General features: G+C 31.8%; 1 protein-coding gene across 2 annotated transcripts in view; it reads right to left on the bottom strand.

Annotated features, from left to right (window-relative positions):
* LOC126836518 (CD166 antigen homolog A) overlaps positions 1-22,945 on the bottom strand; it is a 57,561-nt gene that overhangs the window by 5,279 nt on the left and 29,337 nt on the right. For both annotated transcript variants that reach the window (XM_050570012.1, XM_050570013.1), the window contains exons 3-6: positions 18,023-18,194; positions 2,712-2,872; positions 964-1,344; positions 739-861 (exon numbers count right to left, since the gene is read on the bottom strand). In XM_050570012.1, coding sequence (XP_050425969.1) covers positions 739-861; positions 964-1,344; positions 2,712-2,872; positions 18,023-18,194 — 837 coding nt within the window. The remainder of the gene's footprint in view (positions 1-738; positions 862-963; positions 1,345-2,711; positions 2,873-18,022; positions 18,195-22,945) is intronic.

The raw sequence follows: 22,945 nt of genomic DNA, 5'->3' as shown, positions 1-22,945 counted from the left end.
TTTTACGATTTTTTAATTACTTATATTAAATTTAGGAAAAATAAATAAATCACAAATTCCAAGTGCGCAATCAACAGAGTAGTTCGTAGAAGTGGGATTTTGCTGAAATTCATTGGAATTGACATCCAAACATCAAACGATATTCGAGTTTATTTCTGTACAGGTTATTAAATTTCATGTTACAGTTTTTTTTTCTGAGAAATTGTTGTTTTCATTAAAAATGTTTCAATCCTTACTATATTTAATGATCAAAAATCATATTATTTAAGTTAAAAATATTATTTTATAAAGGAATAACGAGGGTTGTCTTTTAAAAGTCAAATAACAACTAAAATTTACCAATAAAAACAGAATAGTGAGATGGAAATAATGAATGGTCGATAACCAGTTTTTGATAAAATACTTCTAGAGGTATTAGTACTTAAATCTGAAGGTGATATAGACTGTTATATTAATTATACCCACACGCACATTTTCATGGGAAATATAAATATTTTGTGTGTTGTTATTGTCGCCATTGAACTTTAGACAGTTATCCTTTAAAACAATATTCTTTTTACTAATTTTTTTATTACTGAATGTAATAAGGATTTTATTTTTTAACCTTACACGATTATTTGGTAGACAAAATTACTGTAACTAGACACTTGTATGATGATCCTGTACAGTTATATAATAATCAAATAAAAAGTAATTTTCTCTCTGGGCAGATTATCATTAACCGTTAATAACAATTACCTTTCTGCCAGACGGGCGACGACGGTGGATTGGAGTCGACGTCGCATTTCAGAGACACCGGAATGCCTTCTCTGACGGGTATGCCGAAGCCTGGAACTCTGCTTATGCCAAACGACGGAGTGTCTGCAACAGTATAGCGCGTTATTTATATAAACGATTTTGATTGTTATTCAACAAAAAAAAAAAAAATGAATTTTAAGAGATAGAGCGAGAGGGTTGCCTCACATTGGACGTCCAGAAGTATGGAGGTGTTCAAAGGGTTGACAAGGGTAACGTGGGTGACAACGCAAGCCACTGTGGCGTTATGGTGGGCCCGGAGAACCCTTTGGATTTTGGCCGAGCTGCGACTGACATCTTTTTCTTGATAGGAATCGTTGGACTGTAACACTGCCGAGGCCAGGTTTTCGTCGTTGTCGAAATCGTCGTTGTTGTTGTTGTTGTTGTTATTGTTGCCCGGGAACAGCAGCCAGTGTAGGGACGGCACGGGATTTCCACCTTCGACCACACACTCTATGCTCAGGTCCATGTTTTCCTTGACGGGCACGAACAAATTTCCCGGATCCAGACGGTGTCCGTCGATTAGTAAGTAGGGTTCTTTGGGAGTTTCTAAAAATAAAAAAGAGAGAATATAATTGAAACACTTAAACGGTTTTCTCAACCATGACCGACATGGCATAGACCAAACTGAAATAGGTACGATCGCAATGCAAAATTAATTCACACTAGCTGCGGTGACGCCCTTTTTATTGCCACCCCACTGGTCGCCCCTCATTTCTACTTGCACTGCTATTCCTAATCCCTTCGTTTTCCACTTTTCCATCTTTCTTGTCTCTATACTACCCTTATCTCTTTTCCACCGTTTCCCTTTTGACGCCGATAAGGCGTTTGTAAGTAATTACAATTAAATAGCCGCACCATTACCGTTTGTGATTTATAAGGAAAACTTGGAACCCCAAAAACATCCCTTTAAAATTAATGTTTAATTATAAGACCTCCGCAGTTTCGATCCTAATGTGAATTGTTCACTCAGTTTTCAACTGAAGGTAAACATAATAACAGTGTGTTATTTATGTACCTATTAAAATTGTGAAAATTAGACCGGCGAAAGAATTATTTTTTTTATATTTTAGTTTATTTTATATAATTAAAAAAAAAAAAATTTCATGGATTCCTTAATTTCTGGAAAGTAATTAGTAATGTACATATTTGTATTTAAATTAAGTTCACCATTAAAAAGTTATAATAATATAATATTGTAAAATATAAAATAATTATAAAAAAAATAAAACATTTAAAATTAGAATAATAGCGAGAAGCGTTGAAGAAAAATAAGTAAGTCTGAAATAGAGTTTAAAGTCTATTATTGAGATTGGTTGGAGAAGTGAATATTTTAGAGTTTAGACATAATACTTTAACTTTACACTACTCTCAATAAAGAAAATAAAAAACACGTTACTATTCTATCTGGGGAATAGGGTTTTTTCTGTTCATAGCTAATGTATTAAAACAAATTAAAGATTTTTCGTTCACGTTCCTCAAAAGAAAAACTTTGATCCCGACACGTTTCAAACAAATTCTTACGACGTGTTCAGTCTAAGTATTGGACAAATTAATGACTAAAGTCATATGACAGTTTATTTAGGAGTCGCAACAAAGTGGTCGCGATTAGTGTTGAAAAGATAGACAAATGTGGCAAGAACGATGATTTTGATTGACCGAACCTATTTGAACGTTAATAGGCGACGGAAAAAAGAAGACATTTTAACATTTTTTAATTATTGTCAATTATTAATTTAATTATTTCACGTTCACGTGGAACCGAGACTTAGAACTTCCCCTTTTTAAATTTCAGGAAAATTGTTTTCTTAACGCTCTACAATTGGCCCTAGCTGCTGTTTATCTATTCATTTACGGATGAATATAATATAATAGAAGAGCTGCTAATAGATGGAAAAACACGGTTTATTATTTACCTAAGACTACCAAGTTGATCGCTCTGGCCACTTGTTTTTCGTTGACGCATTGCCATATACCGTTGTCGTCCGTTCGGATGTTGCTGATCACCAAAACGCCAGAGTTATGATTCAAGTTATACCTGTGCCCCAAGTCCACGCTCTTGCCGTTATGGAGCCATCTGAAAAGTGTTTTCACAACGGATTAGCACATGCGATAGTAAATAACAGCGGCCGCGTCTAAAAGGGGCAGACACGGGTTTTATATTTAAGATGTAAACAACACAACCGAATGAGGCATTTGTAATATTACGGTTTTCTAAATAACGTCTCGTTTTCAAAGTAAACAGAAAACGCATTACACCGAAACCGAACGGCGCGCGTTTAGTTTGTACCGAACTTGTTGTTTGTACAAGCGCACGGCTTATGCGGGTAGAACACAAATTGAACAAATTAACGATTTCAGACGTTGTGGTGCTATAGAGAGAATTATTACAATAATAATAATAATAAATATTTGAAACCTTTTGTGTTGTTCCATAGCAAACTCAGCGACGCCAGAGTTCTCGCCCCACTCCTCCTAATGATGTGCGAATCGTCCAACAAAAACAGCCTTTGTGTGTGTTTGTGCGAGCGGCGTTTGTTATTAATGGACATTTTAAAACACAAGGAGAACCGACACCGGCCAAAGGGGAGGTTTTAAGTAAACTCGGCATTGTGTTTATAGCTTTTCGGTTTCCATTTTTAAAACAACGTTTTTCTTTTGCTGTTTTCTTCGGCAACGTCGCCACAACAGTGTTTTTGCAGTCGTTACAAAAACACTAGCCCGCGGCTCGGTTTTGGGATCATCTTCACTGTGAATATAGATATAGTGCTGTCGGTTTTCATTAATACTTTAGCGTTTTTTTTTCTTTTCATTATTATCTCCAGACCAGTTCAGCTACATCGCCTAAACATTTGCCTTGGGCAGTTAGCGTGCACGCGCTGGAGATATAATCTAAACCTTGCTGTGGAAATTGAAGTGCTCTGTGCATACAGAGACGGGAATATCATAAAAGTGGCGACAAAATATTTTAAAAGATACACGCAAGAGAGATAACAGACCGGACGAGCAGAGAGCAGAATGTATGAGAAAACGTAATTATTTTTATTTCCCATTTTATTATCTTATATCATATTTCACCCGTCACTGACGTGCCAATCGTTTGGCGACCGTATCGAACGGATATGTTCAAATTCAATACATTTTTATCTAATTCCCATCTCGACGTTCGACTGCGGACTTTTGATTATATAACACTGTATATATTTCCAGTGCAAAGACGGTATACAGTGTAAAACCGTACGTTTTATGGGAAACTCGAACGGGCGTCGAGGCAGCAACTTTTGGAAAATCCACTTTTGGAACAACACACACGGTGTTGAAGAATATTTCGTTTTCCGTAGCTTTTATTGTATTAACATATAGGCCGACGCCCAGAGTTTATATGTATAACGAAATAAGAGAAAAAGAGGGCAAACGGCAGGAACTGAGATTTCAGTAACGGGGGAAGACACTGTCGTGTGCGAAAGGAAAGGAAATTGAAAATGAAAAATCCTATTTGACTCTGCGAGGCTGGAAAATAGTAAATGACGTGTGGAAAGATGCAGAGTTCAATAGAGAGTAGAAAATGTGTCGTAAGGAGATTACCGTCGAACCCGGTGAGAGTGGAATACGTTTTTATACCAATTAGGACGAAGAGGATTCGAAGGTAAGCGCATTGGACTTTTCACACACTCGACTAATGTTAAAAGCGAACGCAATTTGGAAATAGACATTTTCGAAGAAGCAAATTTCGGATGTGAATCCGATAATGTGGATTAGCTGTAATGTGTTGAGAAAATCTGGTTATTTTTCGACGGTCGGATGCTATAAAATATCAAAATCTACACCGTGGAGTTACTTTATATAAGTACATTTACTTATTATCGACGATAGAATGCGCTTATTAGGTATACCGTAAGCTGATTATGATAAATAAATGATGAATCCTCCCTTTACGTTAATTGGCCAATTTAAAATATTGGACTGACAATAAAATTAGATTAGAAAAAATTCACAAACAAATGCGGTTATTGATCCAATTATGTAATTTTGACTATTCCCCAAGGCTGTTGCTTATGGTTAAAAGTTATTTTCCACAAAAGTTTTATTTTATATATATATTTCTACTATATATACAAACGTTTTTGCGAAGTCACTGTTGTGTGTAACTCGATTTTCTCAATGCCGAAATTATCTCTGAAATTCACTCTTTGGAAAATATATTCTTATAGTAACAGAACTCAAACAGACGACATATCGTATTGATCATTTAGTTTGCGAATTATTTCCAAACGATTATTCAACACCGAGCGTGTACCTTATGCGTTGCTTCAAAAGTTTTTAAAGGCTTTTGCGTTTTGTTTGACTTTAAACGCAGTTGTTCAAAAGCCTTTCAGTGTGTACCTGCGATAAGTCGGAGCATGACACACCACATCAAAGGGTCGAGTAAATCAATTTGATAACACAACGCACTAACCGCGTTATTATTATGCTATAATATAGAAGTGAAAAGCCCAAAGTTTTAGTTTACCGTATTAATAGAAGTGTTGTATATAAAGTAGGTATATATTACCTGCGTATATAAGTACTTTAGACGGGCAATTAAATTGTCTCGCTTTCGTGTCATTTATACAGTAAACCTAGCCTACACTAATTATTATTTACAGCGTTTAACATAGCGAGGCAAACTTTTGCGATGCCGTTTGTGAGACCTGACTTTGACGTAGTGCGGGTAAGTCAATTTCAGACCTTCTGTAACGGCTAGAACACGGTTGTCACCGTCAAAGCTGGCCTTTGACGTCTCATCGCCTCTTAGTCCATTCTACACTTATATTCTACCATCCCTTTGATCGACGGTCCGCTCAGCCAATAAATATATATATATATATATATATATTACATATACATATTTCCCGTCTGACACGGTCGTTATTCAGAATAAATATACATTTTTTCTTTTCTTTAAACTCTGTTGAATGTATATATATAAATGGAGTATTTCTAGCGAGCCTCGTTCGGATCAGATTTGAAATTTAAATCAAGCAAAACGCCAGCCGAGAGCACTTAAAAAAATCAAAATAATATATCGAAAGTCCCTTAGCGATTCCCTCCCCCCTCCATGTCGAATTTGTGACGTGAGTCGTACCAACCTAAATCGCGGCGCAGTGGTGCCAAACCACGCGAACGACAAGAGGCACTCGCGCGCTTTTGTTATTAGAACGGAAATAATTTATTCTTTGATAAACTCCCAAGTTATTATTATTTATTATTGTTCGAGGTGAAGGCGCCCCCCAATGTATTGGAACGGTGGGAAATGTTTTCCATGCGCCTGTAGTTTATTGTTAGCTTTAACGTTGCAGTAGTATATTACAGCATTCACGGTTGGTAAATTTTTACAGCCGTAACGTTCGGTTGTCGGCTTACGACAAAGAATAATTCTGAAATACGACTTTGGTAAGGAGAAAACTCAATTCGAAAACCGCAATATATATTTTGTAAAATTATTATTTTCTAAAATATAACATAACTTATAGACGCTGCCGTGTAAACTATGTTTGAAAAAACTTCAAAATAGATGACCGGTTTTACAGCCATATTAATAGTATTAAAATATTTTAATGGTTTATTTGTAAAAGATGCTATTAGTAAAAATTTTAGCAAAAATTGTTGTATGATAAAATTATGTTTAAAAATAGTAGATGTTACGCTAATCGTTAAGTACTAATTAATATTTTTAGTTTTTTTTACAATACATTTTTTAATTAAAATTATTAAAAAAAACATGTTAGGTATTATCATTCAATGTAATATTAGACACTATACATCAGAATAAATAAAATACATTATAGTTAGAATTTATGAAATTATCACTCATACCCTTAATTTGTATTTAATACTTTTTCCTGACGTTGGCTTATGAAAGGGGTAAAATTACACACTATAAACTGCAAACAGTTATACATATATTATATTATCTATATTTTAGTATTAATTTCGCGTAATATGCCTGAGAAAATAGATTTACGGTTATATATTTGTAATATTTATAGTAAAATGTATGAATGAAAAATATATTTTCAAAAATTAGACTGCACATCCGTTCAAAATAGTCTTGTGGTCGATAAATTCAAATTTGCTATCAGTTTTTAACTATCCTCTTAATTAGGATGTTAACTTAAGTGATCAAAATCCTGATTATGTCACTAAACGAATTTTAAATAAACACCATTACAATGTTACAAAATTAAATGTTTTTGATACGCGTAAATTAGTTATTATACTATGTGCTATATGTATTAATTTTGGGGTTGTTTATTCTTAGAAATTCTTTCTGGTGGCAAAGTTTATTTATTTACAAGAAGACATAGTAATAACTGATGTAATTAATTGTTTTTTATTAATTAAAATTTTGTCTTTACTTGCCTGAAATTTTTTATTTAATTAGTAAAAATCGCACAAGTATAAAATGCCAATGGACGATTGATGTCATCGGCTAAAATATTTAAAAGTTTTTTTTGCTTAGAAATTACTCAATGTATTAAAGCGAGTGAAAACACTAAAAAAATAATGAAGCTTTATCAAAATATGATGAACAACCCCACACTGAACCGGAGCGTTGCCATTAATGTTTCTTTGGAACTCCATAAAATGTACGGTTCAAAGTTGAATGTCTTTTTCTTGGTGATACTGTCTATAACTATGTCTGGAAGAGATAAAATCGCCTCAAGTAAACCATTAAATGACAGCGAAAACACTATAAAATCAATACCGACGCGATAAAATCGTGGGTTTATTGGTTTAAAAGACTATATTGCTAATGGTTTTTTTTCTTTATAAAATAAATTTCTGTCTATTTTTCAGGTCTTCAAGTCCTATTACCTCCGTCAGACTTTACTCGATACCTCATTTTTGAACGCAAATATCAGATTTACGAGTACTGTTGAAAATCAGGATGTGGGTAAGTTTAATATTTATATGATTTAAGCGAAGCTAGAATTGTACACATTTTAATATGAAGATTTCATTAAAAAAACTCTTGTAAAATAATAAAACCACGACTATTATGTAATTGTATTAACATAATGAGAATGGTAAGAATAGGTTGAGGATTTATAAGGTTTTTTTTTTTAAATTTAAATTTTACTATTGATTTTGAACCTCGTATATTAAAGATTGTATTTCCTACAATTGAAATGTACATATCGAAATAGTTTGTTAAGTTTGCATAAACATGATTTTTCCTTGCCTAATGAGCTCGACTTAGTTGGATTTTTTGGTATAAATGAACCATGTAAAACACACATTTTCGTTAAGTACTAAACATAAAAAACACGGTTTTATTTTACCAACATTGAAAGTTTGTGTTTCAGATATTCACAATATTTGTTTGTTTTTGTGAGGGTTGTACAGTATAGTGACGTACAACAAAAGAATATCCTAGCAATAAATTTAAAACTGTTTTTTACTGTTTTTCACAGCGTTATCGTATGTCAAAATATGAGACATGAAAAATCTGTTAAACGTATGAGAGTTTTTCTCGATTTCGACAAAAGCGGAATGGGTTATTCTAACTTTTGTGCTTCAGTGAACAGATTCTAATCAATATATGTGTGCGTTGCGTTTATGTATGAATAAAAAAAAATCGGACCAGTACGGTTAAAAAGTTTATTGTGGGTTCCGATAAATATATATAAATAAGATCTATAAAAAAAAAAGTCGCATAATATTGTAAAACCCAAAACCTTTACTGCACAGCGTCGAAGCCATAAACTTTAAATAAAATAATTCCAAATGTATTCCACAGACAATAAACTATAAATTGCTAAACCGTAAAAACACATTGACCAGAAAACCTGGTCGGAGCCATGCTGGATCAATTACTTTTCAAACTTTTTAGTGATAGGATTAAAATAAAAACGTTATGGTTATATATTTTTTTAGTTTACCGAAAAAACAACACATATTTATTGTCAGTGTTATGTATTTACAATTAAAAAAAAACGCTGGCGACGACTTTTCGATGAATTGAAATGCTTAAGTAATTTTACATGGACAAAAATAAAATTCAGAACAATATAAAGGAATCAAGTGTGTAGAATTGTGAGAACCCGATAACGCGATGGCTGTCACTGTTGAAGTAAAGCTGATTTTTGAGGGTAAGAAATAAAATATAACGGCGCCTTTGAGATATAAAATAGTTTTCTAGTCTCGAATGCCCATAAGGTCAATGACTGCCGTAGAAGCTATAAAAAGACACGTTAAGACTTTTCACGGTAAAGCTGAGACCTTTCTAACGGCTTACATAACGCGGGTAACGTTCCTAATTAGAAAAACCGAGAAAATTCGGACCCTAAAAAAGTTCAACGAACTTTAGTCACCAGTTATTTCACACCTGGGAAATGACAATACTATGTAAGGAGGAAAATAATATTTTTTTATGCGGCAATAGAATTCAAAACATCCATTTTTAGCTTCAACGCAGAGAAAATATTTATCTAGTTTTATTGAAATTTTATAAAACTTCCATAAAATACAATATTATGTATTTTCTTGTTGTGCTTTCTGTCATCTTTGGGTTGATGGTACGCATAACAAAGGTAAAGAGGGTGGTTTTTTTATACATCAATTTCCTACTATTAACAGTGTTCGATGACAGGTATGCTAACTTATAAAGGTATGGACATTTCTAAAAAGGTGAACATTATTAAAAACAGAAATCGAAGTACAGTGAAAGGAATACGTTGAAAATTTAGACAGTTGTCTTAAATTACATAAATGGGTAAGGTAGACTGAGTTAGTATACTAGGTGAGAATTTGGGAGTTGAACCATAATAAGAAAATAATTGAAAATGGAAGAGATTAACAATCGAGTTGGTTGAATGTTGGCAAAAAGCGAGGAAATACAATAGCAAAAAGAGTTTTAAGCGACCTGAAGATGTTGAACATATTGTCTTGAGCAAGTTATGCGCTGGATTAGATGCCTGCGGGATAGGGCGAGGAAGAATTAATAGACAAATGCCCGTTTAACAAGTCGAAGTGGTCGAAATTCCTCACATAACTATGGTTGACGGATGTATAGAGACTGTGTTGGACCTCTCAATAAATGTCGGTTAGGTATTTATATGGACCGTAGCCCGTTATTGTGTTTGGGACGGGATCATTATCCCGAATACAAATAGTTTTTGCTTTCCAAGCGAACAACTTTGTTTTTAAATTGCTTTTATAAAACCACATTTTGACGGGGGGGGGGGGTAGGGGAGGAGTGTATATATTTTTATTACCTACACGTTTTTATTTTATTACCTCGTAGTTGTTAAGGAAAAGTTGCTGTACTTTGCTGTAATAATAATAAATATATATATAATTTAACCCGCGAACCAATCGACCGCGTACAGATTCGTGTAACGGATCCCGGGGTTTCGCATATAGAATACAGATTAACCGGAATATTCTTTCCGCTTCATTTAGCCCGGGCAAATTTGAATACATAATTTCGATAAACCACAATCTTGTGTACGGCGTTCGTTGTCTATTAAATATGCGTCACGTCATTATCCGCGTATTTAAATATGTAGTATATGTGCGAAAATCGTTAAACGGTTTCTTGTCGTGTGTACACACATACGATGACGTCAGACAGATATAATTACCGTTTAGAAGTATGGGAAAATTAATTGCGCATTTATGTTTTGGGAAAATCCATCGCAACACAGTGGTTCCAAATTCTCACATCTCGAAGACTGCCAGCACTTGGCGATTGATAATAGTTAAAGTTCTAGTCAATATTTGATCGCTTGATTGTTGATTTGCCAATTTGTCAGTTACTTTCTAGTTTACACAAAAAATATCCATTGCTGACCTATCTGTTTAATCGAAAACCAAAACTCGAATAAGTGATTTATCATCGGTTTACTTGAATACTATATTGCTTGATAATTTATCAATACTTGTTAGCATAACAGCCAATTTACTCGACTACTTAATATGTAACTATCAAAACCTTACTCGTTGTTTTATGGTCGAATAGTATATTGTAATTGGGAATTTTCTAACAACTTTAGTAAAAACTAGTAAAAATATTAATAACTGTAAATTATTGTGGCTATATCATCATATAACATGGCCTATAGTTTTTTTTTTTCGTAAATGTCTCAAACACGTTATAGTTTGTGATTTGAAACTTTATATATATTGCGTTGAAGCACAACTTAAGAAGTATAAATTTATTTTTGACTTACGATAAAATATCTATGTGTCAGTTTGAAAGCTCATCAATCAAATTTCGTTGGCATCATCGTGATTAACGACAAAAAAAAAATCTAAGATTTCCTACTAAGTACTGTGCTTAACCGAAAAAAAATACTAAGAGTATTATACTCGTATCACCACCATTATTATCTCGGCCAATATGTTCGCAGCTGCCCTTAACGCTAATTATAAATGATTTTCTGTAACTCGAAACCATTTTTTTTTATTAAGCTATCAAATCAACATTAGAAATTGTTGCTACATAAAATACCCGCTTTCAAAATAGTGAAAGTATAAATGTTACGAAAATAACATTTAAAAACTAAAAATAAATGTCGCGTAGAACTACACTTTTTTTATAAAACCAAAACTACTTGAAAAAAATTGTATGCTTAAACTTTATCTGTTGTAATATATAAGTCATAATAAAATGAAAAACTGGATGATAAACATAAAACTTAACGCTGACTTCCTAAGTAGTTTGTGCGTAGTATCGTGCGGCGGATGCGTTGGAACGGATCTGAGCGCCACTAAGAAAGTTCAGGATTAATGAGATAGTTAAAAACGACATTTTTTTTTTATTTTTTCTTCTTTTTCTTTTAACTAATTAATTTGTCAAAATTAAATTAGCATTGCTTTCTCCTCCTCCAGGTCTTCTTCTCGTATTACCATAACCCTTATTAATCGAGATATATATATGTATATATATTTTTTTTGTATACATTTAGACCAGTTATATTATTGCGTTGATTTAATACGAAAACGCGGTGTGAATTTACATTTTTGAATATTTTAACCGTTCCGCGATGAGAAAAAATATAATTTATACTTTAAACAGTTTTTCCCCTTCGATTATACTTAACAGATCGTAGAATTATATAATTTTTTATTATTCTTAAATTCAAAAAAAAAAGAAACCGGCGGTAATTCATAAATCTACGTAATACATTGACGATTGGACGCGTCAGAAGCGATTTGGCGAAATTCGATTTACTACTGAAAAGGAATCTTCGACGGTATTGTAATGTTATCACAAGATATATATATATATATATATATATATATATATATATATATATATATATATATATATATGTATGTATACTTATATAGCATATGCATGTATAATATAATATGTATAAGTATTGATTTTATGTATGAATTTATTTTATTTTATTTAAATGTAATTTACTATTCGTATCCGCGCCGGTAGGATTTATTTTTTATCTTTGAACTGTACCACGGTGGCGTAGCTATTGCACATAATATGCGTTAAGGTATCTAAAGAAGAACTTGAGTATTTCTTGAAAATCACCATAATTTCGTTTGTGAGCACGAACCGAAGCTTTCGAAGCAATATAGGTTAAATACTTGACATCTGCCAAACCTACGAGCGAAGTTTAATAAATCCAATATTTTTTTTTTATGGTCATATTATGATGACTATTAAACAGCTCGACGTACATTTAGACGAAAAACTCACACGGAAAATTCATATAAATAATAATAAACTCGCACAAGGTTACACCATAATGAAAATTTCTCACTCGTTATTCGACCATAAATGAACATTCAAAATAAAATCACCATTACTCTTGTACGCTTCGATAATAATCCTACCCTCAATCACCTATGCCTGTCCAGTCCGGCCACCTGTAGCTCTAACAAAAACTAAGAAACTACAAACCCTTCAAAATGAATATTAATAAGAATTATGTAACAGTGCAATAAGAATATGTTCTTATGCTGCCGAAGTTCATGCGAAACAGCCATATTCAATGAAACAAACAAAAATCGACACTATCTACACTTAATTTAAGAACGTTTGATTGACACTACCAAAAATCGTCAAAATTCAAATGAATATATAAATTTATAAAAATATTATAATAATTATAGTATATATTATGTGCACAGTCTACTGACGACAATTTGATATAATGATGCGATCAATTATTTTTAATTTATTTATTTAAATAATTTAAACTGAAATATTACTGTGAGGATTCACCCGTTGTAATATCTCGTAGTTGATGAAAACGTAACGATTTCATATATTTAAAAAAATGGTTTAAGGCCAGTGATTTTTCTTTTGAATTTGTTAAGAATTTTTCATAGTAATAGTTAACATAGTATTAGAGTTAGAAATCTCGCCATTTGTACACTTCAACTCTGCCTGTACGCGTTTTGCTCGTTGATGATTAGGTCGATAACTTTTTTCGAAAGCGGATCTTTCTTGCAATCGTCGAATTCCAAGTACTGTATGTTGCACGTGAACAAGATTGTGTTTTCCAGAGCGAAAGCCACCAGGTTGTGGTGTTCCCAAGGCACCAGGCGCACTTGAAATCCAAGCATAGTCAGCTTTTCTGTATGGAGAGAGAGAATCGCACGACCGTCATTGGAAATGTACTGATAACTATTGTGTTGCTAATAAAATGTATAAACGAGATAGCCACCGATGATGTAAGTGAGTCTCAGCGTCCGATGTCTGACTACACCGCAAACTTCGTATGCACCGTACAAGATATACACCTTAAGACTGGGTTTGCAACAAAGCTTCGGCGTGGTAGACATCTCGAGCAGCGTTGCTTAATCCAAAAGTCAAAACGGCAAACGAGTAAGTGCATAGAAGATTTTGTGTTGTTACTATTGCTACGAGTTACTGAGGCGATTAAAAAAAAACTACATTAACAGCTGTCACGGTTTGAACGGTTGGGGTAAAAACAACGAGCAGTGAATCCGATTCAGGCGAAGGGTTAAAAAAAACGGGAGTGCGTGTGTTTGTTTTTTTGAAAATTATTTTAAACAAACAGACAAAAACACGGTCGTTCGCGATAAACAAATATGTTGTTTTTTTTTATATAAAAATACAGCCAAAGGATTATATTGTAAATAAATACCATGCCACGTGTAAACGCGGCATTCCCTAGGGCATTTGACAAAACACATTCGTGTAATTCCAAATGAAATGGATGCAAAATTACAATTTGGAGTAAAAGCTATTTTTTATTAGGGTTTTACTTGTCGCTCGAAAAATGCAGAAAGGTTTCTTTGATAAAAAAATTGATAAAAAAAAAAAGTTAATATCAAAAACGTCTACTGTATAACGCGATGCATGTTACTTTGGTAAAAACTTTCATCTTAAAAACTGACTCACTTTTTACTTTGCTAAAAAGGAAACCAAATTCTATAACTGGAGGAGAATGGAAATAACTTTTTTTTTGTTTGTAAGAAACCGGGCTTCGAGTGAAAACAGTCTTTCATTTCGTTAAGGAAAAGAAAGGGTAATGGCCAATGAAAAAACTTTTAGCTCTTTTATAGGCGAAGGCTTTAACTTTTTAATTACTGTTTAATTTCAACTTTCCAAGCATGAACACGGAAAAGTAAAAATAAATGTTTCGTTTTATTTAGGTCCCAATGATATAATAAAAAAACACAAATTTTAATTTCTGATCTGCCCGAATCGCCTTGGGTTATTTGAAAATGTGTAACGGTATAATAAGAAAACCGCGTGCCTTCTGAGTACATTATACCGTATATCCCATTTTGTTCAGAATTCACATTAGGCGTATCTTTGCTTTTAGTGCTTATCCGCGTTATTCAGTTGTGTTTCGGGTAGAATGAGTTTTTTTTTTAATCTCCAAAGATGTATTCACCGGTAAATGTCCATAATAAATTCGTATGGAATTTGCAAATCAAAAACGGTTAAACGAACAAGAAACGGAACAAACGAGGGTTTATTTGTAACTTTTATACAAAGAATGAAATAAATTCAAAATAAACAACCGAATGATAAAAAAAAATGATAATGGCCAATTTCCATTTCATCGACAGCTGCTTTTGATCCGACCGGATTTTCGTATTTATTTATTCATTTAATTAAATTTTTTTACTAATAAATTGGAAAATGAAGCGACCCGTCATGCTGCGGCTCATGAAAATTATTTTTAAATAAATATAATAACACCGAAAGACTATTAATCACGGTTAGCGTTTCTGTAACGGACTTAACGAGCGGTTGATGTTTCATTATTATATTGTTATTATTATTAAACGTTGTTTCATAATTAAACGTCAATTATAATGATCGATCCGGATATAGGTGACGATCATTGTTTGTTTTAACCCATTGAAAAAGTGTAATACTATATTTATACACCATCGGCGGCGACAAAACGGAATTGAAAAGGACGGCTCAATTAAACGGTTATACCAGAATTCGTAATTTGTTTGGCGTTTATTGGACCATTCTGAGTAGACAGGAATATTCATTAAACACCCGGCACAAAGGGTCTTAACCGAATTTCTCGGAACCCAAGTGATTATATTATAAAGCTTTTACTTTCGGTAAAGCTTCAGCTGTTCAATCTGAATAAGGCCGACCCAATCTCGAAGGGCGAGATCTATCTATTTTCGATGGTCTTCAAAAGCTTTTACAAACGAGATTAATAATTAAATACTCACAATAATATTATTATAACAGCTGTTTTCGCGGCGGGTAAAGTATTTTAGGCCCTTTCGTTAAAATTGAAAACACAAACAAGGCATTGGCTATACTATATTAAAAAAAATCCCTATCAACGCAGTAAAAATATATTCCAAACATATTTTCATACATGTGATACATTTCATTAAAAAATATGATAATCATTATTTGGGTAATACCAATCCGCGAATAGACGGTAAATGAAGTATATTATAACATTTAATGATGGTAGGAATAAAACTGATCTATGAAAAATAAAAAAAGGAGGAAATGTTCTTTATCTAAATGAAAATAAATTTAAATAGCATTTTCATGGTTATAATAAATATTGTAATCTTATCAACATGAATATTACATGTTTTTGATTCTCATAAATTGACGAATTCAACGATCAGTATACAAACATTCAATTTTTTAAGCTACAAATTATAGGTAAAGACTTATATAAACTTAACCATGATTTTTTTTCATACATTACTAATGAAATTGCAAAAACATCTATTTGAAGTCTTACTATGTCATATTATTTAGAGGGATATCAAATATTAATAACACAAATTTCAACTAAATTATAAAAATTAAATATAAATATTTCTAAGTTAATGTGTGCGGGATGTTAAATCGTATCTCATTTGACTTAATTGTATCTTAGATTTTGTTGACATTATTTCTTTTATACTTTATAACCTTAAAAAAGATTCTTCTTATTTACTTGAAAAATGTTATCATAAACCGTTGATTGTTTTAAAAATGGATAACTGTTTTTTAATTTGCAAATAAACTACTAAGGAGTTAGTAACAAGTTGGAGTAAAAATGTTCAATATTTTAACTATATATCGTGTCTTAAACAAAAGCATTTTTTTCTTAAAAGCATTGGAGTAATTAGTTGAATATAACATTACTAGTCCTTCAAAGGAAATTATGAATATTCTTTGAATTCTTTGAAACTTAACAAAAAAAAGTTCCCTTGCCTGAATAAAAAAAAGCTAAAAAATTAAAAAAAATGTATTGTTGTACAAGAAAAAAACTCTTTTTATAGTAAAATTATGAACAAACAAGATAAGATGTTCTGCCCACGTTAAATCTAGTCTCCAAATATGTTGTAATATTAATCAACAACAAATTTCATACTTTGTTTATTTGTCAACTATTTTTTAATTATTTTCAAACTTTTAAACTAAAATCGACAAACGAAAGTAATTTATAAAAAAAAAAAAAGGAATTTTTTTTTTAAGAATGCATAATATTTGTCTTATTTCAGCGTCTATAACGCATGCATATATTTAAAAGTCAATGAAGTCTCTGTATAGGCTTTCTGATATTCTTACAGTCAGAATTTCCTAAAAGGGCTCTTCCAATCTGTCTACAAGGCTGGCGGCGACGTTGATAAACACAACACGTATCGGTCGTTAATCCGTTCAGTTAGTACAATACAGTTTGTTGTAAACTACCATCAAAAGGAATTTTGTTTAAGAATAAGGAGTCCCCGCGCAAAAGCCTTCATATTTTCCGAACTTTTCAGAGAGACCTTCATGTTGTTTTTGAAAAACTGATATTTTCCACACGTTTCAGAAAGTTCGTTCGGTAAGTGCCACGTTCGGTCGTCCGACGGTATACACTATCTGAAGCGCAGCAGTTTTCCAAAAACCAACACGGACGCTCCCGAAAAAGTTTTTCAAGCATTACACGTTATATAGCTACATATATAAAACACACTCTCAAGTATAAAGTTGCTTTGACGTCCAACTGAACTGATATTGATTGTACAACGATGCGTTTTTAATTAAATTTTCGTTACACTTTGATCCACAATAAGTTTTCAACAGACTTGTTTGTGCACAACTCCTATAGCTGCGCTATACTCAATACTTGTACCAGTTATATCAACCCCAAATTATAATGAACAATAATATTATGGGGGGTAGCTGAGGGTGTCCAAGCCCTCCCGAATTTTTTGTAGTCTGCCTATGGGGGCCTATAGGATAATAATTGTAGAAGTTTAAGATTGTCAAGTTTTTATTAGAAATTAGTGCCTCAGCCCCTCTTCCCCCCCAAAAAAAAATATCTAAGTACGCCACTGAAAAAAAACAAAGATTCTATAGTCTAAATTACTTTTGTTAGTGTTTTTTTTTGCATTATTACCTTTTATAAATATTGTTTCTACCATTCACAGATTTCGCCTTTTTCAATTATAATATCACCTCTACTGACTTCTTAGTATAAACATTGTCTAAACAGCTTATTTTGTTTTCATATGAAAAAATAATATTTCCCTAGAAAACGTCTTATAAACAATATTTTAAAACTTTGATTTAAGTATAATATTTAAACGACAGAAACAATTAAAACGCGCTTGGCCGCCTCGACTTGACTGTTTCGCACCACTTAAGTGTTTTTTTTTGTGTATTTTTATAAAAGAAAAACTTCATTGTTACGTTTGCCTCGTTTAATTATAAACGGAATTGTGTAGTGGAGTGTAAGTCAGGAGAGCACACTTAAAACGGAACGCTTACTTGAGTTTCATTTGTAACCAATTGGACGTGTGATTCGATGCGGGCAAAATCCCACACGGTAACTTCACATCCGAATGAGGCCATGTCAGTTCTTCTAGTGGGCTTAGTGTACTCAGACCTGAGTTGTCTCGCTGTTGGTGATGTCTCAATATGTGACCCACAGTAGTAACGTCTGTAAAAAATTTAATCAAATCTCAGTTCATTTTTAAACGAGGTAAAAAACATGCCGAACTTATTTTCAATTTTCATGTCTTAGACACACTAAAACGTACCTATTGAAAAAGTTGTTAAAACAAAATTGTATGCCATCATACAAATATATACATATACAAATAGCTTATGATCTTTTGAGTTTTAATTATCCACTTTAAATGCACTACAAATTAAAATGGGTAGCTTTTAATATAATAACAGATAAATCAAAGGTTTCGTTTTAAAATACCGTTTAATGTTTTCGGTTTTAAATTTGATCTATACTCAGAAAATTCAAAAATATCATTCTATTTGAAACAAAAACTTGTGATTGTGATTTTATTAGAAAGTATTCTTGTCAAAATTATTTTAGTTACCATATTATATTTTCTAAGTTCGATGCTTTCGACGAAACTCTAGAACTTATTTTGATTAGAAAATATTATATACTGTTTTCTCCAGAGTTCAGAGTGGGTTTAATGGTATATTAACACATCTGAGAAGTAAATGGTCTAAGTCGCGAATTTTTGTCAATATTTAACATGACACATTTAATATACATGTGTTGTATGGTGTAATGTCAGTTGGTACAAAAGTTTATTTCCTAACAAGTCATGAATATAATAATAATTTAAAATTCTCCATCCTAAGGATGAATTTTCACTCTTAAGGACAAATATCAATTCAAACATAAAAGCTGTCTCGTGTATCCAAATTACATTTTTACATAAAATAAGTAACTAATAGTTAGACGCCAATAGTTAGTAATTATCATTTAGGCCAGTTAAAATAGTTCCATGTGTATTACCAATCATACTTTTGCAATTTGAAATTAATTTTTTATTCGAGTAATAGTGTTTTAAAATCATTCAACAAAATTTTAAAGTTTTTTTACATTTAAATTAATTTATTATTCGGTTTGTTTTAGTGTTATGTTATTCGTTATTTAATTAGATGATGCCACACTCTGTTGCCATCAAAGCTACCTTTGTTGCCATTGAAGAAATTATGCTAAATCTTGGGGCACTAATAGCTGTTGTCCCTTCGGTCAAATTATACTATGCTAATTAGGCATAATTTGTTTAGCCATTTCAACGTCAATAGTGTATTATTGTTAGCACCGATACGCTCAACGGTTACATAGTGATAATCAAATACCCAGAACGCCTTTTCCACGGGGTAAATTGTTTTTTAAGGTAATTTATTCCATCATGGAATTTATTTTATTTACCTTACACAATTTAAATTTAAATAGTTTATAAAGTTTCCTAACGGACCATAGATCTACGCAAGTGAAAAATTAGCTAATATAAAACTATTTTTTTTGTTTCTTCTTATAATGTCATGCCTGAGGCTTTATGTTTTATAAGTTTTCTACGCCATGATAATACACTTCTGAGAATTCCGGTGTTTGAATCTTAGTTTTTATTAATTAAATTGTCAGCAAATATCAGTCAACTTGATGAGTTTCTATATATTACATAATGCTTAATAATAATCATATTTCCCTAACATCAACTGTTGCCCATCATACTTCTCAAGAACCAAAAGTTAAAACATTTTTTCGTTTAAAAGAACCGTTTATTTACACATTATGTTGGATTAGTTATTGTTTGATAGCGTGTTCGTGGTCAGGAATATGTCATGTAATATATCGATTTCACTACATTGGTTGAAAACTAAATAATATATCAATGACACACAATTATACTTGAATAAACATTTTAATATCATTGACATTGCACAGCATTAACATACTTTATTACAAATATTTCAATAAAATATACAAAGTAGATATATTATGAATTTAATAACTACATATGGATTTTTTTAAAACCGCAAAAAAATTATAGACAATACTTTCTACCAAATCTCTTTTAAAAATATTTTTTTGGTTTTAAATCTAGCCACTAATTTTATTTATTTTTCAAAGGTTTTTATTTGTTTGAGGCTTTGAAATAATGTATAACCTGTTATCAATTACCAATTAAACTTATAATATTTATGTAAATCGTTTGCAACATTGCTGTTATTAGTATTTGATTCAATATCAATGCATATACGCATATGACTGCTTCAGTGAATCCTCTAAAGTACATTTTTGGCTACAGTACTGCAACTTAGTAACCAATAGTCATTCAAACTTTCATTCAAAGGTTAAGTAAACTACCGAATATAAGGTTAAAATTGCATACTATTTTTTTATATTTATCTAGCAATAAAAACTATATTTTCGTCTCACGAAACACAACGTCGGAACAGTTTAGGTCAAGTATATATTAATGATTTCGGGAAGTTAACAAAACCGAAACAATACAATTGTAACCTTTAGTAGTAGTAGACAATAGTAGTATAATATTATAACATACAACATATATATATATATATATATATATATATATATATATAGTCGTCCCTTTTAGAATAATTTAACCTAAAATATTAACAGAAAATATAGGTATTATAATTCTTGTTATTGCACAAAAATATTTTCATGTGCCAATTATGTAATTTTTTAAACTCCAAGTTGGTAGCCATAATAAAAACTTGTCTATTTTACTTCCGATTGTTTCTGAATGTCCACTCATAGATGTCTCATTTCAGGAATTCTAGAGAACTAAAAAAAACTCACCTGAAGATAATCTTACTCATGAAAAAAAATTGAAATTGTGTATTTTACCTTGTTTAAATTAGTAAAATAATTGTATCTCTAAATTAATATTATCTTTACACAAATAAACGCATAAACATCGAAGACAAAAAAAAAATTACTAAAAAGGAATTCCATATAAGGCTTAGTGTAGGAGTTTATTCTGAGGGAATTTCGGAAATGACGGTGTCGTGAGAAATTATATACATGCATAATATGCTAAACACCTTGTCCGCTTTTATTGTGAGACTTCCTCGAATGAAGGAGCAATTGTGAGAAAAACAAATGTGTCAGTAGTAGTTGTGTTGCACAAAGTTCCAACTGCTTTAGCAATTATCACAGCAACAGAAGATGCTGAATATTATGTATATTATATCAAAAAGAGAAACAGGTGCGACGGAGAGCTGAGAACCCAAGGGGTGTAAAGACGGAAAGAGAAACAGAGAAAGACTGAGAAGACAACTGCAGAAACAACGTCGACGAAACTAATAATGAACTCGGATATTGTTTGCATGAATACATTATAATATCGCGTTCGGTATATTATTAATATTTAATCATATTTAATTATTTATGTACTCAGTACCGCTATTAGAGAGAGGCCCGACAGCTAAATAAAATGAAACGTTATATAATAATATAATACAATACAAAACAAATGGGACTTCTGTCTTTTTCATTAAATTATACTTTAGCGTTTGAAAATCACTACAGCAAACTTTCGACAATATACAAATGTATTATTAACACAATCATCATAATATTAAAACTTTGTTACACGCGAATTGCCACCAACACAAAAAATAATTTTGGAAAAAACTAAAAACGCGCCGAACAAAGTGCAAACCCAACGTTTTTGCATTTATAGGAACAAAAATCGTTTTGAACATAATAGATTATAACAATACAAAGTCAACCAGTACCATATAATTAATTAGATTCGTAATATTGTGTGAATTAAATGTATGTGCTTTTAGCCCGATTAACTAAAATAATATTAATAACAAAAACTTTACAGGTACAACTGAACAGGACTATTATTACTATTATTAAGATGGTGAAAAATTCTAGTGCTTATCACTTAGGTCTTGGAGGCAAAGGGAATCTGTATAAACATGTGAATTCTAAAAGAGAATATTAGCAACCGTGCTTTGAGTTTATGCAACTATTTTTTGATATAACTAATAGACGAGTAAAGTTTTTGCTTGCAAAATAATCCATACAATTTTTTAGGTGGAATACAATACTACTGTAGTCTGTATAGTTGCGCTGTTATTATATACAAAATAATAATGAATACAATACCCCGTCGAGCTTAACATTTTTAAAGGTAATAACTTAATATATTAGCCACATCAAAGCCAACTCTAAATAATGTAAAATATTATGTATGGATATATTGAGGAGCCGCTCCCATGTTATAAAAGCTTTTACTCAGACGGGTGACCACCGCACACCTTTCACAACACGGTTAATTATGAGCAAATAATTAATCTTGAAAATATAGTAATAGTGTAAATATTCGTGGTACAAAAAAAAAAAAACAAAATAGTTGAACAATGAAATATCTTTTCCGTTTCCACCTCGTACGGCAGTTCCGGTTTATTATTCAAAAAGAGAGTTTCATTCAAAATTTAAAAAAAAAGGGTTTACATGTTATTCAGCGTTCGCGTTACACAGGTTTTTTTTGTAGATAGCTTGTATAATAATATTATTTACAGTGAACCTCTTCTATAAATAATATATATTATGTACTAATTATTATCGGTAGGTATCCGTTTTTAGACGGGAATCAGATATTTTTGAAAATAAAAATTCGAGACGAGTTTTCATTAAAACTTAAAAGATTAATGAGAGAACGAATTAATTATTTAAAAGATCTGTAAAGTTGCTGGCAAGCAATCTGGTTTCTGAGAGCAAAATAAAAAAAAATTAGAGTTAAACGAACCGAGGTCAGGCCGCACGACTGAGCTAAGTTATTGCTATTCGCGTGTACAGTCACTTCGAGTTAAGTACACCGTCCAAAAAGCCGTCCCAGTTGAAGTACCTTTACTCCTCTAGTATTTCCTTTGTTCACGACT

This window comes from Adelges cooleyi, unplaced genomic scaffold (genome assembly GCF_023614345.1).
Source record: "Adelges cooleyi isolate 19-005CV unplaced genomic scaffold, UGA_ACOO_1.1 ACOO_flye_CR_arks_rails_tigmint_CR_PRNA_247, whole genome shotgun sequence".
Taxonomy (NCBI): Eukaryota; Metazoa; Arthropoda; class Insecta; order Hemiptera; family Adelgidae; genus Adelges; species Adelges cooleyi.
This window is presented reverse-complemented; position numbering and strand designations above follow the sequence as displayed.